The sequence below is a fragment of the Brassica napus genome, chromosome A8 (assembly GCF_020379485.1).
Source record: "Brassica napus cultivar Da-Ae chromosome A8, Da-Ae, whole genome shotgun sequence".
NCBI classification, from domain to species: Eukaryota; Viridiplantae; Streptophyta; class Magnoliopsida; order Brassicales; family Brassicaceae; genus Brassica; species Brassica napus.
This window is the reverse complement of record NC_063441.1, coordinates 12,220,772-12,235,670: the sequence shown is the minus strand read 5'-3', so window position 1 is coordinate 12,235,670 and position 14,899 is coordinate 12,220,772. Positions and strand designations below refer to the sequence as shown.

Below are 14,899 nucleotides of genomic sequence, written 5' to 3'. Positions count from 1 at the left end.
ACCGCTCAAACCGCAGTTACCATTCGGAGCATTAAACTAAACTATTCTTTTCATGAAATAAATGATGTGAATCTTGATTTTACAATCTGAAGTTTAACATCGGGTACGGTATCAAAAACGAGTATAAATAAAATAATTTGGCGGATCTGAGTTTGAGACGAAAAACTATTTCAGGGATTGTCAGTTATTAAAAATAGAAATATATTAAAAATAAATAAATAAAAAACAAATGGTTAAGGGAAGGGGACCTTTGGTGTTTCCTTTAAAACCCCGATGAAGGGATTAGCTAATTTCTATTCACAATCTAAAACACTTTGGTAATCTCTCTCTGGATCTTAGGGTTTCTCCTCTTGCAGCAATATTGGCCGCTTCTAGTTTTAGAACTAAAGAAAACTATTTTCTCCCAATTCAACAAAAAAAAAACTAAAGATTCATACATCATTCATCGGAGAAGATGAAGAATTAGGCTTTTCTTTTTATTTTGTTGATTCATCATCATCGGTAATTACAGATCTGACAAATTCTTAATCGTAAAACCAAAAGAAAAAACAGTAAAGATTCATCCTTTTCATCTACCCATCTATCAAAACGTTTCCTTTCTCGGATCCAATTCACCAATCAATCAAGCAATAGAGACCCAACGACCAAAAAAGTAAAGATTTTTTAGAAACGAATTTGACTTTTGACAAGAGACATATCCATTTGATCTGCAAGGACAAGGCAAAGTTATGTATAACAACAGTAATAGAGTCCAAGTGTATCTTGAAGATGGAAGAGTTGGGGAAATGGAGATTTGCCCTCCAAGGGAATCACATCAAGAAGACCATGTGATGAAGCAGAGGAGAGTGATGGAGAAAGTGAAGATGGGAATGGGTATCAGAATCAGCCGTTTCTCTCAACCTAGCGAGAGATGTCCTCCTCTTGCAGTGCTTGCTACTGTTTCATCTTGTGGCCTTTGTTTCAAGTTGGAAGCTTCACCTTCTCCTGCCCAGGAGCAGCTCAGTCTCCTCTACTCGTCATGCCTTAGGGGCAACAAGGTAATACTATTACCTCATCGAACATCTAAACCTCACTCTGATTTAGGCTTGTGTTGGGTCATCATTTAGCTTCAGGTCTTGTGTTGTTTACTAGCATATGAAGACATAGCTTGACTTGTTTCCATATGAGTAATGTTTTCCTTCTTATATGTGATTGTTGGTTCTTGCAGACGGCAGTAATGTCTCTAGGTGAGGAAGAGCTGCATTTGGTAGCCATGTATGCTGAGAACATCAACAACGACCGTCCTTGCTTCTGGGCATTTACAGTAGCTCCTGGGATTTATGATTCATGTCTTGTCATGCTGAATCTCAGATGTCTAGGTATTGTCTTTGATCTTGATGAAACCCTTGTGGTGGCCAACACCACGCGCACGTTTGAGGATAAGATTGAGGGGTTGCAGCGGAGGATAAACAACGAGGGGGACCCTCAACGCATTGCGGCTATGGTGGCTGAGATGAAGCGTTATCAAGATGACAGGAATCTGTTGAAGCAGTATATTGAAAGTGACCAGGTTATTGATAATGGGGAGGTGGTTAAAGTGCAGTCAGAACTTGTTCCTGCCTTGTCTGAGAACCATCAGCCTCTTGTCCGTCCACTGATAAGGCTGCCAGAGAAGAATATTATCCTGACTCGCATTAATCCCATGGTAGGCAAATATTGAAGTTGGTATATGTATCTGTGTTTTCCTTGAAATTTTGACTGATTCAGTTGCAATCTGTACGCACAGATTCGTGATACAAGTGTTCTTGTGAGGATGAGGCCTTCATGGGAGGAACTTCGAAGCTATTTGACAGCGAAAGGGCGCAAGCGTTTTGAAGTATATGTTTGCACAATGGCTGAGAGAGACTACGCCTTAGAGATGTGGAGGCTCCTTGATCCAGAAGGGAATTTGATCAACGCAAGTGACTTGCTAGCTCGCATTGTTTGTGTAAAATCTGGTACATTTTTTTGTTACTAACTTATTCCTGCTTATTGGTGATCATGGTATGACTTCTTACAAGCTTGTAATTAACCACGACAGGTTTTAAAAAATCATTGGTCAACGTGTTTCCTGATGCAACCTGCCATCCTAAGATGGCAATGGTAATTGATGATCGGCTGAAAGTTTGGGAAGAGAAGGATCAGCCAAGGGTGTATGTGGTTCCTGCATTCGTTCCCTACTATTCTCCTCAAGCTGAAGTAAGTATAGTTTGGTTACTTTGGTAGAGTAATTGGATATGAAAATTGCAGAAGCATGTGAATCTGGGTCGTTGTGGGGATTGGTTTGAGCCCAATTTGCATCAGAAGTCATAGTCTTGAATCTTTTAAATGAATGGTGTTACATATATAGTTCATTTCCTTTTCTGTAGGCTGCTGCTACACCGGTACTGTGTGTTACCAGAAATGTTGCTTGCCGTGTCAGAGGTGGATTTTTCAGGTAAGATGTAAAATTTGATTATAGACGTTTGTTTCCATGACGTCTCTACTAGATCAAGGATGCTTCCTTGGTACATTCTGACGGTGAAAGAGTGTTTGAACTTGGTAATAGGGATTTTGATGATAGTCTGCTACAAAGGATTGCTGAAATATCTTATGAGAATGATGTTGAGGATATTCCATCTCCACCTGATGTCAGCCATTACTTAGTGCCTGAGGTTAGTCGTGGTTCTTGTTAATGGCTTGTGTCACTTCTATGCTACACTGTAGATTTTACTCTCTCTATAAACGGCCTCCCAGTAGCTAATCCTCTTTTCAATGTAGGACGAAACATCTGGTTTGAATGAGAACAAAGATCCACTTTCCTTGGACGGGATGGCTGAAGTTGAGAGAAGACTGAAGGTAATTACATTCTTAGCGTCTGTTGTTACAAAGTTACTGTGGTGGTCCATTAATGATACCATCTGCAGTAAACATTGCTTCTTGTTCTGTTCAATGATGAGAGTTAAATACATCTTTCCTTTTTATTCAGGAGGCAATTTCAGTTGTCCTTCCGGCTGCTAATATAGATCCAAGGATAGCTGCTCCCGTTCAGTACCCTATGGCTTCTGTTTCTGTTTCCGCTCCAGTGCCAGTAGCAGTACCTGTCGTGCAACAAGCACCACAACCATCAGCGATGGCCTTTCCAAGTATCCAGTTTCAACAACCTATATCAATAGCTAAACTCTTGGTTCCTTCAGAACCAAGCTTGCAGAGTTCTCCTGCTAGAGAGGAAGGCGAGGTACCTGAATCAGAGTTAGATCCAGATACTAGGAGGAGGCTCCTCATATTGCAGCATGGACAAGATAGTAGAGATGCTGCTCCAAGTGAACCTCCGTTTCCTCAGAGACCTCCAGTTCAAGCTCCACCTCCACAGGCGCAGCCAAGAAATGGTTGGTTTCCTGTTGAGGACATGGATCCAGCTACTCTTCGCCGAACTGTCTCCAAAGAATATCCAGTGGATTCTGAAAGGCCACGCCATCAATCTGACAGGATGCCTCATGAGAATCGTAGACTACCAAAGGAGGTACAACTAATCTTATTCTACCAATGGTTTTAGTCGTCACTTTTGTTGGTGTTTAGTACTCACTGACATATTATTTGCAGTTACGTCCAAACAACAATCTACCAGGCTCTCATCCTTTCTATGGTAAGCCATTCTTCTTTGTATCATCTGGTTCCGAGGATAAATTACTGACTTGAGATGTACTCTATAGGGGAAGAGGCATCTTGGAATCAATCTTCTTCTAGGATCAGTGATATTGGACGAAGTGTCTCAGCAACAGAGAATCCAGCTGAAGCTCTACATGAGATTGCTATTAAATGTGGAACTAAGGTGTGTGGATCATCATCATCATGTTACTTGATTACACATTGATTCCATTTCGTGACTTGATTTATAGTTTTATAATATATTCCATGACATTTGTAGGTGGACTACAGACCGGGGTTGGTTGCTAGTACAGATTTGCGGTTCTCTGTTGAGGTACTTAATAGCTCTGAGTAATCATTGAGATCCTTTCTTCCCTTAGATGAGTGTTTTGTTGATTATGTCAAATGGTTCATGTAATCTATGTATGCTTTTCTTTTGCAGGCTTGGTTCTCTGGTAAAAAAGTCGGAGAAGGGATTGGCAAATCGAGACGAGAAGCCCTGCAAAAGGCTGCTGAACTTTCTCTCCAGAACTTAGCTGGTAAGACGTTCTTTCGCGTTTTAAACTTTGTCTGCTGAGAGACTTGTTGGGACTTGTGATCTCTGAGTGGATGTTAATAGGCTGATTCATTTCACATTTGTTCTGCAGATATATATTTGTCTGTTGCAAATGGTGACGCAGGGCCAAGCCACAGGGATGCTATTGCTAGCCCCTTGGCTAATGGCAATATGATTATGGGAGGAAATGCAAATACGTTTGATAATCTGCCATTTGCCAGAGATGAAACAGCGATGGCAGTTCCTTCTAGATCAATGCTTCCTTTGCATAAGCGACAAGGATCTCCACGATCGTTCGGTGGGATGTCAAACAAGCGTCTAAAGCCAGACTTTCAAAGGTCGTCGATGCAACGGATGCCATCTTCAGGAAGATATTCTTAACCAAAATCACGTCATGAACAAAGCACATTCTCTATTGCTAAAGCGCCACCAGCTACGACGACAAATTCTTTGACAAGTTCCCTTCACAAAAACGATGTACCAGACGAAGGGAGAGAGAGAGAGAAGAGAGGTTTTGCTGTCGTCTCTTGTATTATAACATGTGTGAAAAATCAAGATTTTTGTATAATCTATCAGAAAGAATCGAACCAACAGCTGGAGGGACACCGAGTAGTACTACACAGACAAGGCCTAAAGCATACACGTTTTGGCTTCTTCTCAGGCTGTAACTTACTCGGTAGAAGTCAGTAAAGCTAGTTTAATTGTTTCCCTTAAAGCTTTTCTGCAGTTTTACAACAGTTTATGTTTCCATTCAGACAAAAAGATGTTGATTTTATAAATGTAATTTTTACCGTGTTATTATCAACTGTTTGAGCTTCCCTGATTCAATATTTTATGAGAAAAAAAGTTACAATAACTGTGAGTGGAATCATCAACTGTCTTTATTTAGAATCATTAACAAAACTTTGCACACAAGTAGCCCAAAAGAATAGCACAACACCAGTTTATTCGACAGAACTAGCTCAGGTTTGGACATTTACTGTCCAGAGCTTCACAGCAAAAATTTTGGCTTCTGGACTCAGACTTCCTCTTCAGCCATGGACTCAGAGAAACTTGATTCAGACTTGATATATATACTTATACCATTTCGCGCAAACCAGGTAAACCACAAAATCAGTTGCGGTTAGAATCTGTCCAAGTGCCCTTTGTTGAGATTCCCAGGGATCCAACCAAGAAAATCTTCTCTTGTAGAGATCTTCATGACGATGGACACCAGCAGACTACTAACGTAGTTCCCTAGCGATATTGAAGCCATACACAGCGCGCTTGCAAAGCTCTTTAACCCTGTTGGAGCGTGGCTGTTGAAGAACTCAAGCTGACCAACGTACATGAACACTTCTGATGCACCTAATCATCATGTACTGAAGTACTTGCCAGAAAATGCTCAATGAGCTCGAGTTTGAAACCGACTCCTTGTGTTTCAGTCTGTATATCTCCACTGTTCCTGCTGATATCATCGCCATTACCGCGATCACGAGACATGTCCCCATTCTCTGAAGCTCGGTGAGACCTTTGTTGGATTCTGTTTTGTTAAGCATAACTAGTGTCTTGATCTCTTTTTCTGCTTTCAAACAGTATCTACAATAACTATAATTACGCAAACTCATACATAATGACTGACAAGCTTGCATGTGATGCCCGAACTCAGTATTCTACTATGGTTTATGTTGAGTTTTTTTTCAATGAATTCGCTTTCGGGTTCGGAGTGATAATATAATAGTATAGCTATTGTTGGAAACGATAGTTAAATAAATAAGCTTAATTACTTATAAAAAAACAAAATAAGCCTAATTAGCAGATTGGTTAACGTTGATATTGCAACATGTCAACATATACATTTCTCCATTTGGGCGTGCATCTTTGTTTTTAACTTCGACTAGGTGATAATCCAGGCGCCCTGCGCAGGATAAATTAACTAAAATAAATTATAATGAATAGGTATTAATTAGAAATGTAAAAATCATACTCATAATATTATATGTTATATAATAAACGACAGAAAGAAATTGTGTATATGTCTATATAAGTAAGCTACATTTCTTTTTAACTTGTGTTATTTATTGTGTGTAATTGAAGTATAGATCATGAAAGTGAATCCATAAGAATAAACAAAGACTTATATAAAATTAGTTATGAATTAAAGCAAAAATGAAACACAGGCAAAATAATTTGCTTTCATAATATAAATTATGGATATAAGATAAAACGAAACATAGGAAATAGAATAATAAAATATGAAAGGAACAAACTATAAAAGAACAAATAAATAGAAAACTAAAAAAATCACAATTACTGTGAAAAGTGTATTCAGAACTCTTCGCTTGTAGTCATATTAAGAGTAATAAGAAAGGATATCAGCTTACGAAACTAAACACAATTATTTAACAAAATCAGTAAACGAAAGGTATTACTTCATTCAGAAAGCATCGATTTCTGGAACATAATTGAGCTCAAAGACAATTTTAGAAAAACCATCAATCTTAGTAACGTTCTTCAGTCGACCTTATCAATGAGAGACAAAATAATATTAGCAAAATATTCAGATAAAATCAGCTCTAACACTTTTGATTTAAAATAAGTACAATACATTACCTACTCTCCAATTAATTTGCCAAAACTGTAAAACACAGAGTACAACGTTTGCATTTGTCGAATTCCATAAATCTTGGAAAACGTGGTGTTCCATAAACGACACACTTAACGTTATTGTAATCAATGAAAAGCATAATATTTCAGCACAGATGATAGAATAAAAAATCAGTGTGTTCGTAGATTAATCTCGTATCCATTAAGTTAAGCAGTGTATATCAATTATCCGGATATCATTATTGTTAGTTGGGTTTTCCGATAAGTAGTTGGTTATCCCTATAAACTCAAACCCGAAGATTATTCAAGTGGTTAATGCAGGTTCTTCAAAATTATTTAATGGTTGGTTATTTATGTTAGTGGTCGGCTAACTAAAATTATTATCCGGACATTATTGTTAGTTGGATTTTTCTATAAGTAGTTGATTATCAGTATTGACTCAAATCTGTAAATTATTCTTGTAAGTTAAGTAGTATATATCAGTTACCCGATATTCGTTATTATTAGTTACAATTCTCGATCCTTTAGTCATGTATGCTGCAAATCGATCAGATGTGGTGACTGATTCACCTCTCTCGACCCCAAATGCAACCTCTTGAGCATGTGGACACTGAGGCGGCCTGGCCCCGGTTCTGGCAACTCTGCAAAGCTTACTAGACGAGATGGCATCGAGCAACGATGAGGAAGTCTGGTGGTCCCGTGTTGGCGCAGTCATGGAGGAGTTCAAGCTTCGAGAAGATGAGTTATAGAGTACCATGGATCTTCCACTCCTATCATTGTGAATCCCATAACGCTTAAGGTCCCCAACCTCTGAGAAAAGCTCATACAACAAAATCCCAGCTCAAAATTAGAAAAGACCTACTAAGATAAATTTCAAAGCCACCATCTTTCCTCATATTGAATTTTGAACCTTGATATCATCGTTGTAGACACTATAATATAAGTTAAAAATGAAGATCTAATTTGAGATCCGCCACGCCAACGTCCGAAAAGAAAACATAACGCTGATTAAAATTCACAAAACCCACAAAAGAAACAAACAAAAATATGAGATTTCAAACGAAATCGAATGAAATAGAAAAAAAACATTTACTTTTTTTTTCTGTCAAAGAACGAACTAAAGACGAATAAAACAAACTGATAAATTTATGGATTTTTCTGAAGGAGAAATATTAAATTTCTCGTAGGAAATAAATTTAGTAGAGAATAGAGAGAAAGAAAAAATTACACCTAGACCTACTTTTCTACTCTTTCTTTACGTTTACACATACTTTAGACATGTAGTGTACTTTCTAACGGTGTATTGACTAACAAGCCCTTCCATTTTACCTAACTAAAAACAATCTCATCCATTACAAATCTTCTCTTCTCCTCACTGTCAATAATATTTTTTTTTCCTGCAAAAAATCTAAAAACTAAAGAAATAAAAAATGTGTTTATGTCGGTGTTCTAGATTATCATTTTTTTTAAAAAAAATCTAGAAGTCTCTCTTGACTAAAGCAAAGAGTCGTTCTTCCCTTAACAGAGTTTGTGTATCTACTCCAGTGGATTTCGCTCTCTCCGACGGTATGGACAGTGTCTCTGACGGTTGTTGGATGCGACTTGTACTAGATCCGTCTGCGGTGGAAATGTTGCAGGTTAGAAGACGGCGGTCTTATGGTGTTCCGACGAGCCGTATGTAGAGCAATCTCTGGAGAGGTTGGCATTTAGAGTTTGATGGTGAATGGTGGCAATAATTTCCATCGAGATCTGTGGAGGGGGAGGAACTTAGCTTTGGATTATCCCCTCTGGAGTAGATCTAAAAAGTTGGAACGAGTTGTTGCGATAATGTGTGCTCACATCCATGACTATGATATGCAGTTTATTGGTTTTTGCCGCATCCACAAACACGATTGTGGACGGATGAATTATTTTGTGAATATGAGGCTTGTATACAAGATCATTCGACATCCACCAAAGTTACTCAGACACTCTACATAATACATAACTTCAGACTCTCCACACATACCAAAAACACATAACTTGATATATATACATATAGATATAAACAAATTTTATTTTATAGATACATATATATATATATATATATATATATATTTATATATTAAATATGAAATATTGATTATAAGATATGGGGGTGTAAATATTTTAACTAAATAAAAATGTTTTTTTATAACACATGGGAAACTAAAACTAACTAATGATAAATAAAGTAACTAGCTTAGCGAATAAGGCCCTGTTCGTTTGGTCCATTTAGATGTCTTATCCAGATGTTCTATATGGATGTTGTTTGTTTCTTCATTTCGTTCATGCATCCAGATGAATCATCTGAATGCAACTATGTTCGTTTGCTTTTCATTTTTTAACTTTCATCTGCATCCAGGTGGACTTGTTAATAAAATGACTAAAATATAATTTTTTTACGTTTCGGCAGCGTTTTTACGGTTTTGTCCAAAGATATTTTTGCGGTTTTTGAGAAAATATGTGTTTTCGCGGAAAAGTGCATTTTTATGGTTTTGGCGGAAAAATACGTTTTATGGGTTTGGCGGAAAAATACGTTTTTGCGGTTTGGACGGAAAAGTGTGTTTTGAAGTTTTAGCGGAAAAAGTGTTTTTGACGGGAAAAGTTTTTTTCATGATTTTGCGGGAAAAGTTTTTTTATCGCGATTTTGGCGGGAAAAGCATTTTTGCGGTTTTGGCGGGAAAATATATTTTCCGGTTTTGGCGGGAAATACATTTTTCCGATTTTGGCGGAAAATGAGTTTTTCCGGTTTTGGTGGGAAATTTTCATTTTCCGGTTTTGGCGGTAAAATTACGTTTTTCAGTTTTGGCGGGAAAATTCTGTTTTTCGGTTTTGGCGGGAAATGATGTTTTTCGGTTTTGGCGACAAAATGTATAGCAAAAATATGTATATGCAAAAAATAGAATTTACAGTTTGAAAATAATATTTTGATTTTAAAAAGTCATTTTTGTCATTTATAATGCACAAAACGAACATCAATTTGCATCTTCACCCAGATGGATTACTTGGGTGAGCAAACGAACAGGGCCTAAAACATAATCACGTTACTGAGAGGAGAATTTGGACATGTAAAATTCATAAAGCAAGGAAGAAGTCCTCAGGCGAGAAGTATGTAAAGTCGTTAAAAACCAAGAAAAAGTAACTCCAGCCGTAAACTAATTAGAGAGAAAAATGTCTATAGACAAGAACAAGAAAAAAAAAAGGTTCGTTAAGGAATGATAGGGGCAACGTAGCCATTATTGAAAGTGAATAGTTGAAGTTCCATATTTGCAAATTACGGGATTAGTGGTGTATAAGGAGTGCAAATTCTCAATTGTAAAGTTGAACTAGAGATTGATCCGCGCATCCGTCCGAGTATTGGTTCTTACATTTTATACATTGATGTTTGTTTTTCATAATTAGTTTTATATATTTTAGATGTGTCGTAATATAACTAATTTTATTCAAAAGATCTGGATCGAATGAGTAATATGGTTATTTTTGGTACAAATATCTGAACCTGTTTCACATACATTTGTTAGTTAGATATTTTTAGGTTCTTCTACATCATAACCTATCCAGACCAAGAAGGACCCAACTCAACATATAAATTTATAATATTCAAGCGGAGCCTAATTTAAAAAAAAAATATATACCCGAAAAGAATAACACATACCTAAATAGATATCAATTGTTCATGCCTAACTGATTATATTAACTAATAAAAGTGACTATTTCTATGTGTTTGGCTAAATTAAGTTAAATAGAAAGAATATTTTATTTAGTAAAATAATTATATGGAGTGAAAAATTAAGTGACAATAAATGTAATACACTTTTATTATTTTGATTTAAGTTATTATTTTATTTAAAAAACATGTATTCGAATTATGTTTTTGACTATGTAATTTTCCACCGATTGATACAAAAAAGAAAGTTTTAGTAAAACAAACTAAATTGAACGTTTAACCAAATGTAAAACCCATTTATTTTACATTTTTGATTTTATAATTGACACAAAGTTAATTTTGATTAACTAATAAATAAAAATTTGCACTATTATTATTATGGTAATATAATTAATGATGTGATGTATTGTTAAAGTAATATAATTAATGAAATTGTTAAACTGAGTAAAATATATAAATATAATTAATGTAATTATATTAATAAATTTATTAAAAGGACAATATACTTTTTATATTACTATCCATATTTATCAAACAATTCTCATTTATTCATGTTTCTAAATATTATCAAAAATACTTCAGTTTTAATAACATAGATGCTTCTGAATTTTTGTAAAAAGGTATGATACTGAAAACCGAAAACATGATATTCCGTATTCTTTTTTTCTTTTTCTTGCCAACAACAACTCTGTGTTCATTTATATTTATTTATTTTGGTAAAAGCTTATAATTATAGATTTTGTAGTTATAGTGTTAACAAAGAAGTTTATTTCTATTCATAATGTAAAACTATACTTTATGTTTATTCAGATGTATAATTGAACTAGATGATGTCAAAAAAAATTGAACTGGATAAATTTCTGTTTTTTTTTTTGAGCAACGATAAATTTATGTTTAGCTAAAACAATAAGACCATCTTAAAACTTTGAAAGTACTGCTAGAGCGTAGACCATCCAATCCCATATCAATGGTATCTACTATCTAGCCCGTTGTATCCCCCTGTCTACCTAAAGCCACCGCTTACGATAAAAAAAATTACATTGGTCATAGAGCGCTTTGCATCCATACTGAGCCGATACAGCTTTTTACGAACATTACTAGCTAGCTCGTACTAAATTAATAGAGCTGTCCATTTTTAATTTGTATTGTTTTGTAAAAGTGAAAATAATTGTCTAAACATGGTCGACAACTAGAAGACGAAACTAAGGAAATGTACATGCATGGAACAAAGATGGAAACAGAACGAAAACACGACAAAAAAGAATTAAGACAAGATGAGAAAAAGAACAAAAGGACAAAAGAAAGACACACGTGTATGTTAGAGTTGTGTATGGTTGAATTGTAAAGAAAGCACCTGAGCTGTTTAGACAAGACTCATGGAGAGAACAACTTTAAATGCTTTTCCATTAATTATCAAGAACCCAATATTTTCTATAAGGCATATATCTTCATAGTAATACAAAGTCAACTTCGCATGCATGATGATGCATCAAAACTATAAAAAATGCAAACATATCATATGTACTATGTATTACTAGTAAATGTATTTTAATTGTGAATTGTGTGATTAAAACTTCCATTATTAGTTATTACCATCCGCTATGTTTTGTGACTATTGACGAATAACTGAGTCACGCTTCCTGCTTTCCATCGCATTTTTGCATACTTTGCGATATTTTTTTAATGAAAAATAATCATTTTGAATATTTTTTTTTTGGTAATAATCATTTTGAATATATTTAGACGAATAGTATTTATTTGTGACTGAATGTAGTTGTTTACGTCAGCATGCTAACGAAATATATGATCTTTAATTCATCTTCGTAGGAGCTACATTTTGAATTAAAAAAACATACTACAAGATCCATACATAGAGTTAATGCATGCCTTTCGATATTTACTTTTCCTAGACGACAAAATATATCCTTTATTTCATCTTAATCATATTTATAATATACATAAATATGTAGAGAAAAAAAATAGCCAAAATTAAATAACATCTTACAAATATGTGCACATATAACTCTCTGAAACTCTATATATTGCGCTACAGCTAGCTACAATGTTCATATCCATTACAAGCTTCAAAAGAAATAAAGAACAAAAAAAAAAATACAAAGATAATATCATGAGTTCCGTAGCACAGCTATTCAAGAACAACCCCGTGAACCATGACCGCATCATCCCACTAGACTTCACCAACACCAAAACCTTACCGGACTCTCATGTTTGGTCTAAACCTGAGCTCGAACCCGAACCCATGACCCGACCCATTCCAGTCATCAGCATATCCAGCCCTGAGAAAGTGCTACTAAGACATGCCTGTGAGGAATGGGGTGTGTTTCATATCACAGACCATGGGGTCCCACTCTCGTTACTCCACAACGTTGAGTGCCAAATGAAAAGGCTTTTCTCTTTACCCATGCATCGTAAGATCCTAGCTGTTCGATCACCGGACGAGTCAACTGGTTACGGTGTGGTTCGGATCTCAATGTTTTATGATAAGCTTATGTGGTCTGAGGGATTCTCCGTTATGGATTCCTCTCTTCGGCGTCACGCTACACTCATATGGCCCGATGATCATGCCGAGTTCTGGTATATATTTTTGGCTCAATTATATTTACCAATAACATTATAATGGTACTTTGGCTCTAATAACACAGCATAAACACATATTTTCTCAAAGGATAAAATCTTTGGACGAATCTTAAGACTATTTTATCAACAAAAACATGATTAGTTTTGAAAAATATAACTGAGAAACACTAATGTAGGAAATTATGCTATATGTTTTATTGAAAGTTGTTTTGCCCAAATCCAATATGATATTATCATAAGTTAGTAAATTTTTGGGTCCTAATTCCGGCGATATCATATCTAATACTCAACTTCAGTTTACATAATTACAAAGTTTCTTTTTAACATCTTGTATATGGTTTCTTGAAAATGCAGCAATGTGATAGAAGAGTATCAGAAGGAAATGGCAAATTTGAGTCACAGACTAGTAAGCATGGTGATGGGTTCGTTAGGACTAACACACAAAGAATTGAGATGGCTTGTACCAAACATAACTGGTTCAAGAACCGACTCGAGCCAATCTTTTCTGCAGTTGAACTCCTATCCGGTCTGCCCTGACCCTGATCTAGCCATGGGTTTAGCCCCTCACACTGACTCTTCCCTACTAACCATCCTTTATCAAGGCAACATTCCAGGTCAGTGATTATACATAGGAGATTACCAAATTTCAGTTGTAGTTGTATTTATCGAATGTTTACTCTCACGTCGATCTGGCACCCATATATTCTTGATTTTAACAAAATTATAAAGTATATACTTGAGATTCCGCTCCTACTGTTCCTCTATATATATATATATATTAAATTAAATTCCATTTTTTTTAGAACATCCCAAATGAAAGAAGGGTAGATAGAATATTTAGAGGGAATGGGTTAATAATATCACTGTTATTTAATTTTGAGTCAAATTTATAAAAAGAAAAGTTTAAATATTGATTTAAAAATACATACTATAGTAACTAGTGATCAATAATTCTTCTGGAAACCGGATAATGTTACTTATTTTGACTATAATTTCTTTTTTAGCAAATTCTTAAATGGTCACAGTGGATTATTCATATCTAGTAATTTTGAAAACCAAATAAAACAATTGTTATAAAATGCATGTATAACATAATTTTTTAAGTGACTAATAAGTGGAAGCGATCGAATCGCATATATTACAAAATGTATACGTCCATTCCAAAATAACATAAAACTGTACGTTGTGCAACATGGATTGCATTGTTCAGGTTTAGAGATTCAAAACCTACAGGCAGAAAAGTCGAGATGGATTGGAGTGGAGCCAGTAGAAGGAGGTCTTGTTGTCATAATGGGAGATTTGTCTCATATCATATCCAATGGACGGTTCAAAAGTACGATGCACCGTGCGGTGGTGAACAAGACGCACCACCGTGTCTCAGCCGCATATTTCTCAGGCCCACCCAAGAACCTTCAGATCGGTCCGTTGACTGCCGACACGGACCATCCTCCTCTCTACCGCCGTTTGACATGGGAAGAGTACCTTGCAGCCAAAGCAACACACTTTAACGAAGCCTTGAGTTTATTTCGTTGCTGAAACATAAAATAAAAGTAACGTCTACTTTGGTTATTGTTTAATTTACGTCGTTACATTTGTAAGAGTATTCTATGTGTTTCCTATTTTATGTCAAAGTTTCTACAAACATATGTTGAAGAGTTTTGTATTAAGTATTGTATTTACTGTTTAGCTCAATGTTGGGTTTCATCTTTCGATTTTTGTTAATGAACAAGGAGGTTTGTACCCCCAACCGCCTTCGTTAACGGGCTTCCACATGCGAATCTCATCATCCGGCCGATAATCGATTCGTTAATATTTGGGAGGTTTGA

At 35.7% G+C, this 14,899-nt stretch overlaps 2 protein-coding genes and 1 pseudogene across 2 annotated transcripts; 2 read left to right on the top strand and 1 right to left on the bottom strand.

The window, feature by feature from the left end:
- Positions 1–289: 289 nt before the first annotated feature.
- Positions 290–4,999, top strand: LOC106432160 (RNA polymerase II C-terminal domain phosphatase-like 1). Its single transcript, XM_013873007.3, has 13 exons — positions 290–1,037; positions 1,208–1,684; positions 1,766–1,976; positions 2,060–2,217; positions 2,388–2,455; positions 2,567–2,672; positions 2,779–2,856; positions 2,987–3,520; positions 3,601–3,643; positions 3,711–3,829; positions 3,926–3,979; positions 4,088–4,184; positions 4,293–4,999. The coding sequence occupies exons 1-13, from the start codon at positions 729–731 to the stop codon at positions 4,580–4,582; spliced, it is 2,544 nt and encodes an 847-aa protein (XP_013728461.2). The 5' UTR covers positions 290–728; the 3' UTR covers positions 4,583–4,999.
- A 173-nt stretch (positions 5,000–5,172) lies between these two features.
- On the bottom strand, positions 5,173–8,918 carry LOC125577348 (annotated as a pseudogene).
- A 617-nt stretch (positions 8,919–9,535) lies between these two features.
- On the top strand, positions 9,536–14,833 carry LOC125577347 (gibberellin 3-beta-dioxygenase 3-like). Its single transcript, XM_048738765.1, has 3 exons — positions 9,536–13,070; positions 13,428–13,687; positions 14,284–14,833. Exons 1-3 carry the CDS (start codon positions 12,538–12,540, stop codon positions 14,607–14,609), a joined length of 1,119 nt encoding a protein of 372 aa, XP_048594722.1. The 5' UTR covers positions 9,536–12,537; the 3' UTR covers positions 14,610–14,833.
- Positions 14,834–14,899: the final 66 nt, after the last annotated feature.

Coding starts and splice junctions, on each gene's coding strand:
- LOC106432160 (XM_013873007.3), top strand. CDS start 729: ATGTATAACAACAGTAATAGAGTCCAAGTGTATCTTGAAGATGGAAGA. Junction 2,218..2,387: donor ACTATTCTCCTCAAGCTGAA/GTAAGTATAGTT, acceptor CCTTTTCTGTAG/GCTGCTGCTACACCGGTACT. Junction 3,980..4,087: donor ATTTGCGGTTCTCTGTTGAG/GTACTTAATAGC, acceptor TTTCTTTTGCAG/GCTTGGTTCTCTGGTAAAAA.
- LOC125577347 (XM_048738765.1), top strand. CDS start 12,538: ATGTTCATATCCATTACAAGCTTCAAAAGAAATAAAGAACAAAAAAAA. Junction 13,071..13,427: donor GATGATCATGCCGAGTTCTG/GTATATATTTTT, acceptor TTGAAAATGCAG/CAATGTGATAGAAGAGTATC. Junction 13,688..14,283: donor TTATCAAGGCAACATTCCAG/GTCAGTGATTAT, acceptor TGCATTGTTCAG/GTTTAGAGATTCAAAACCTA.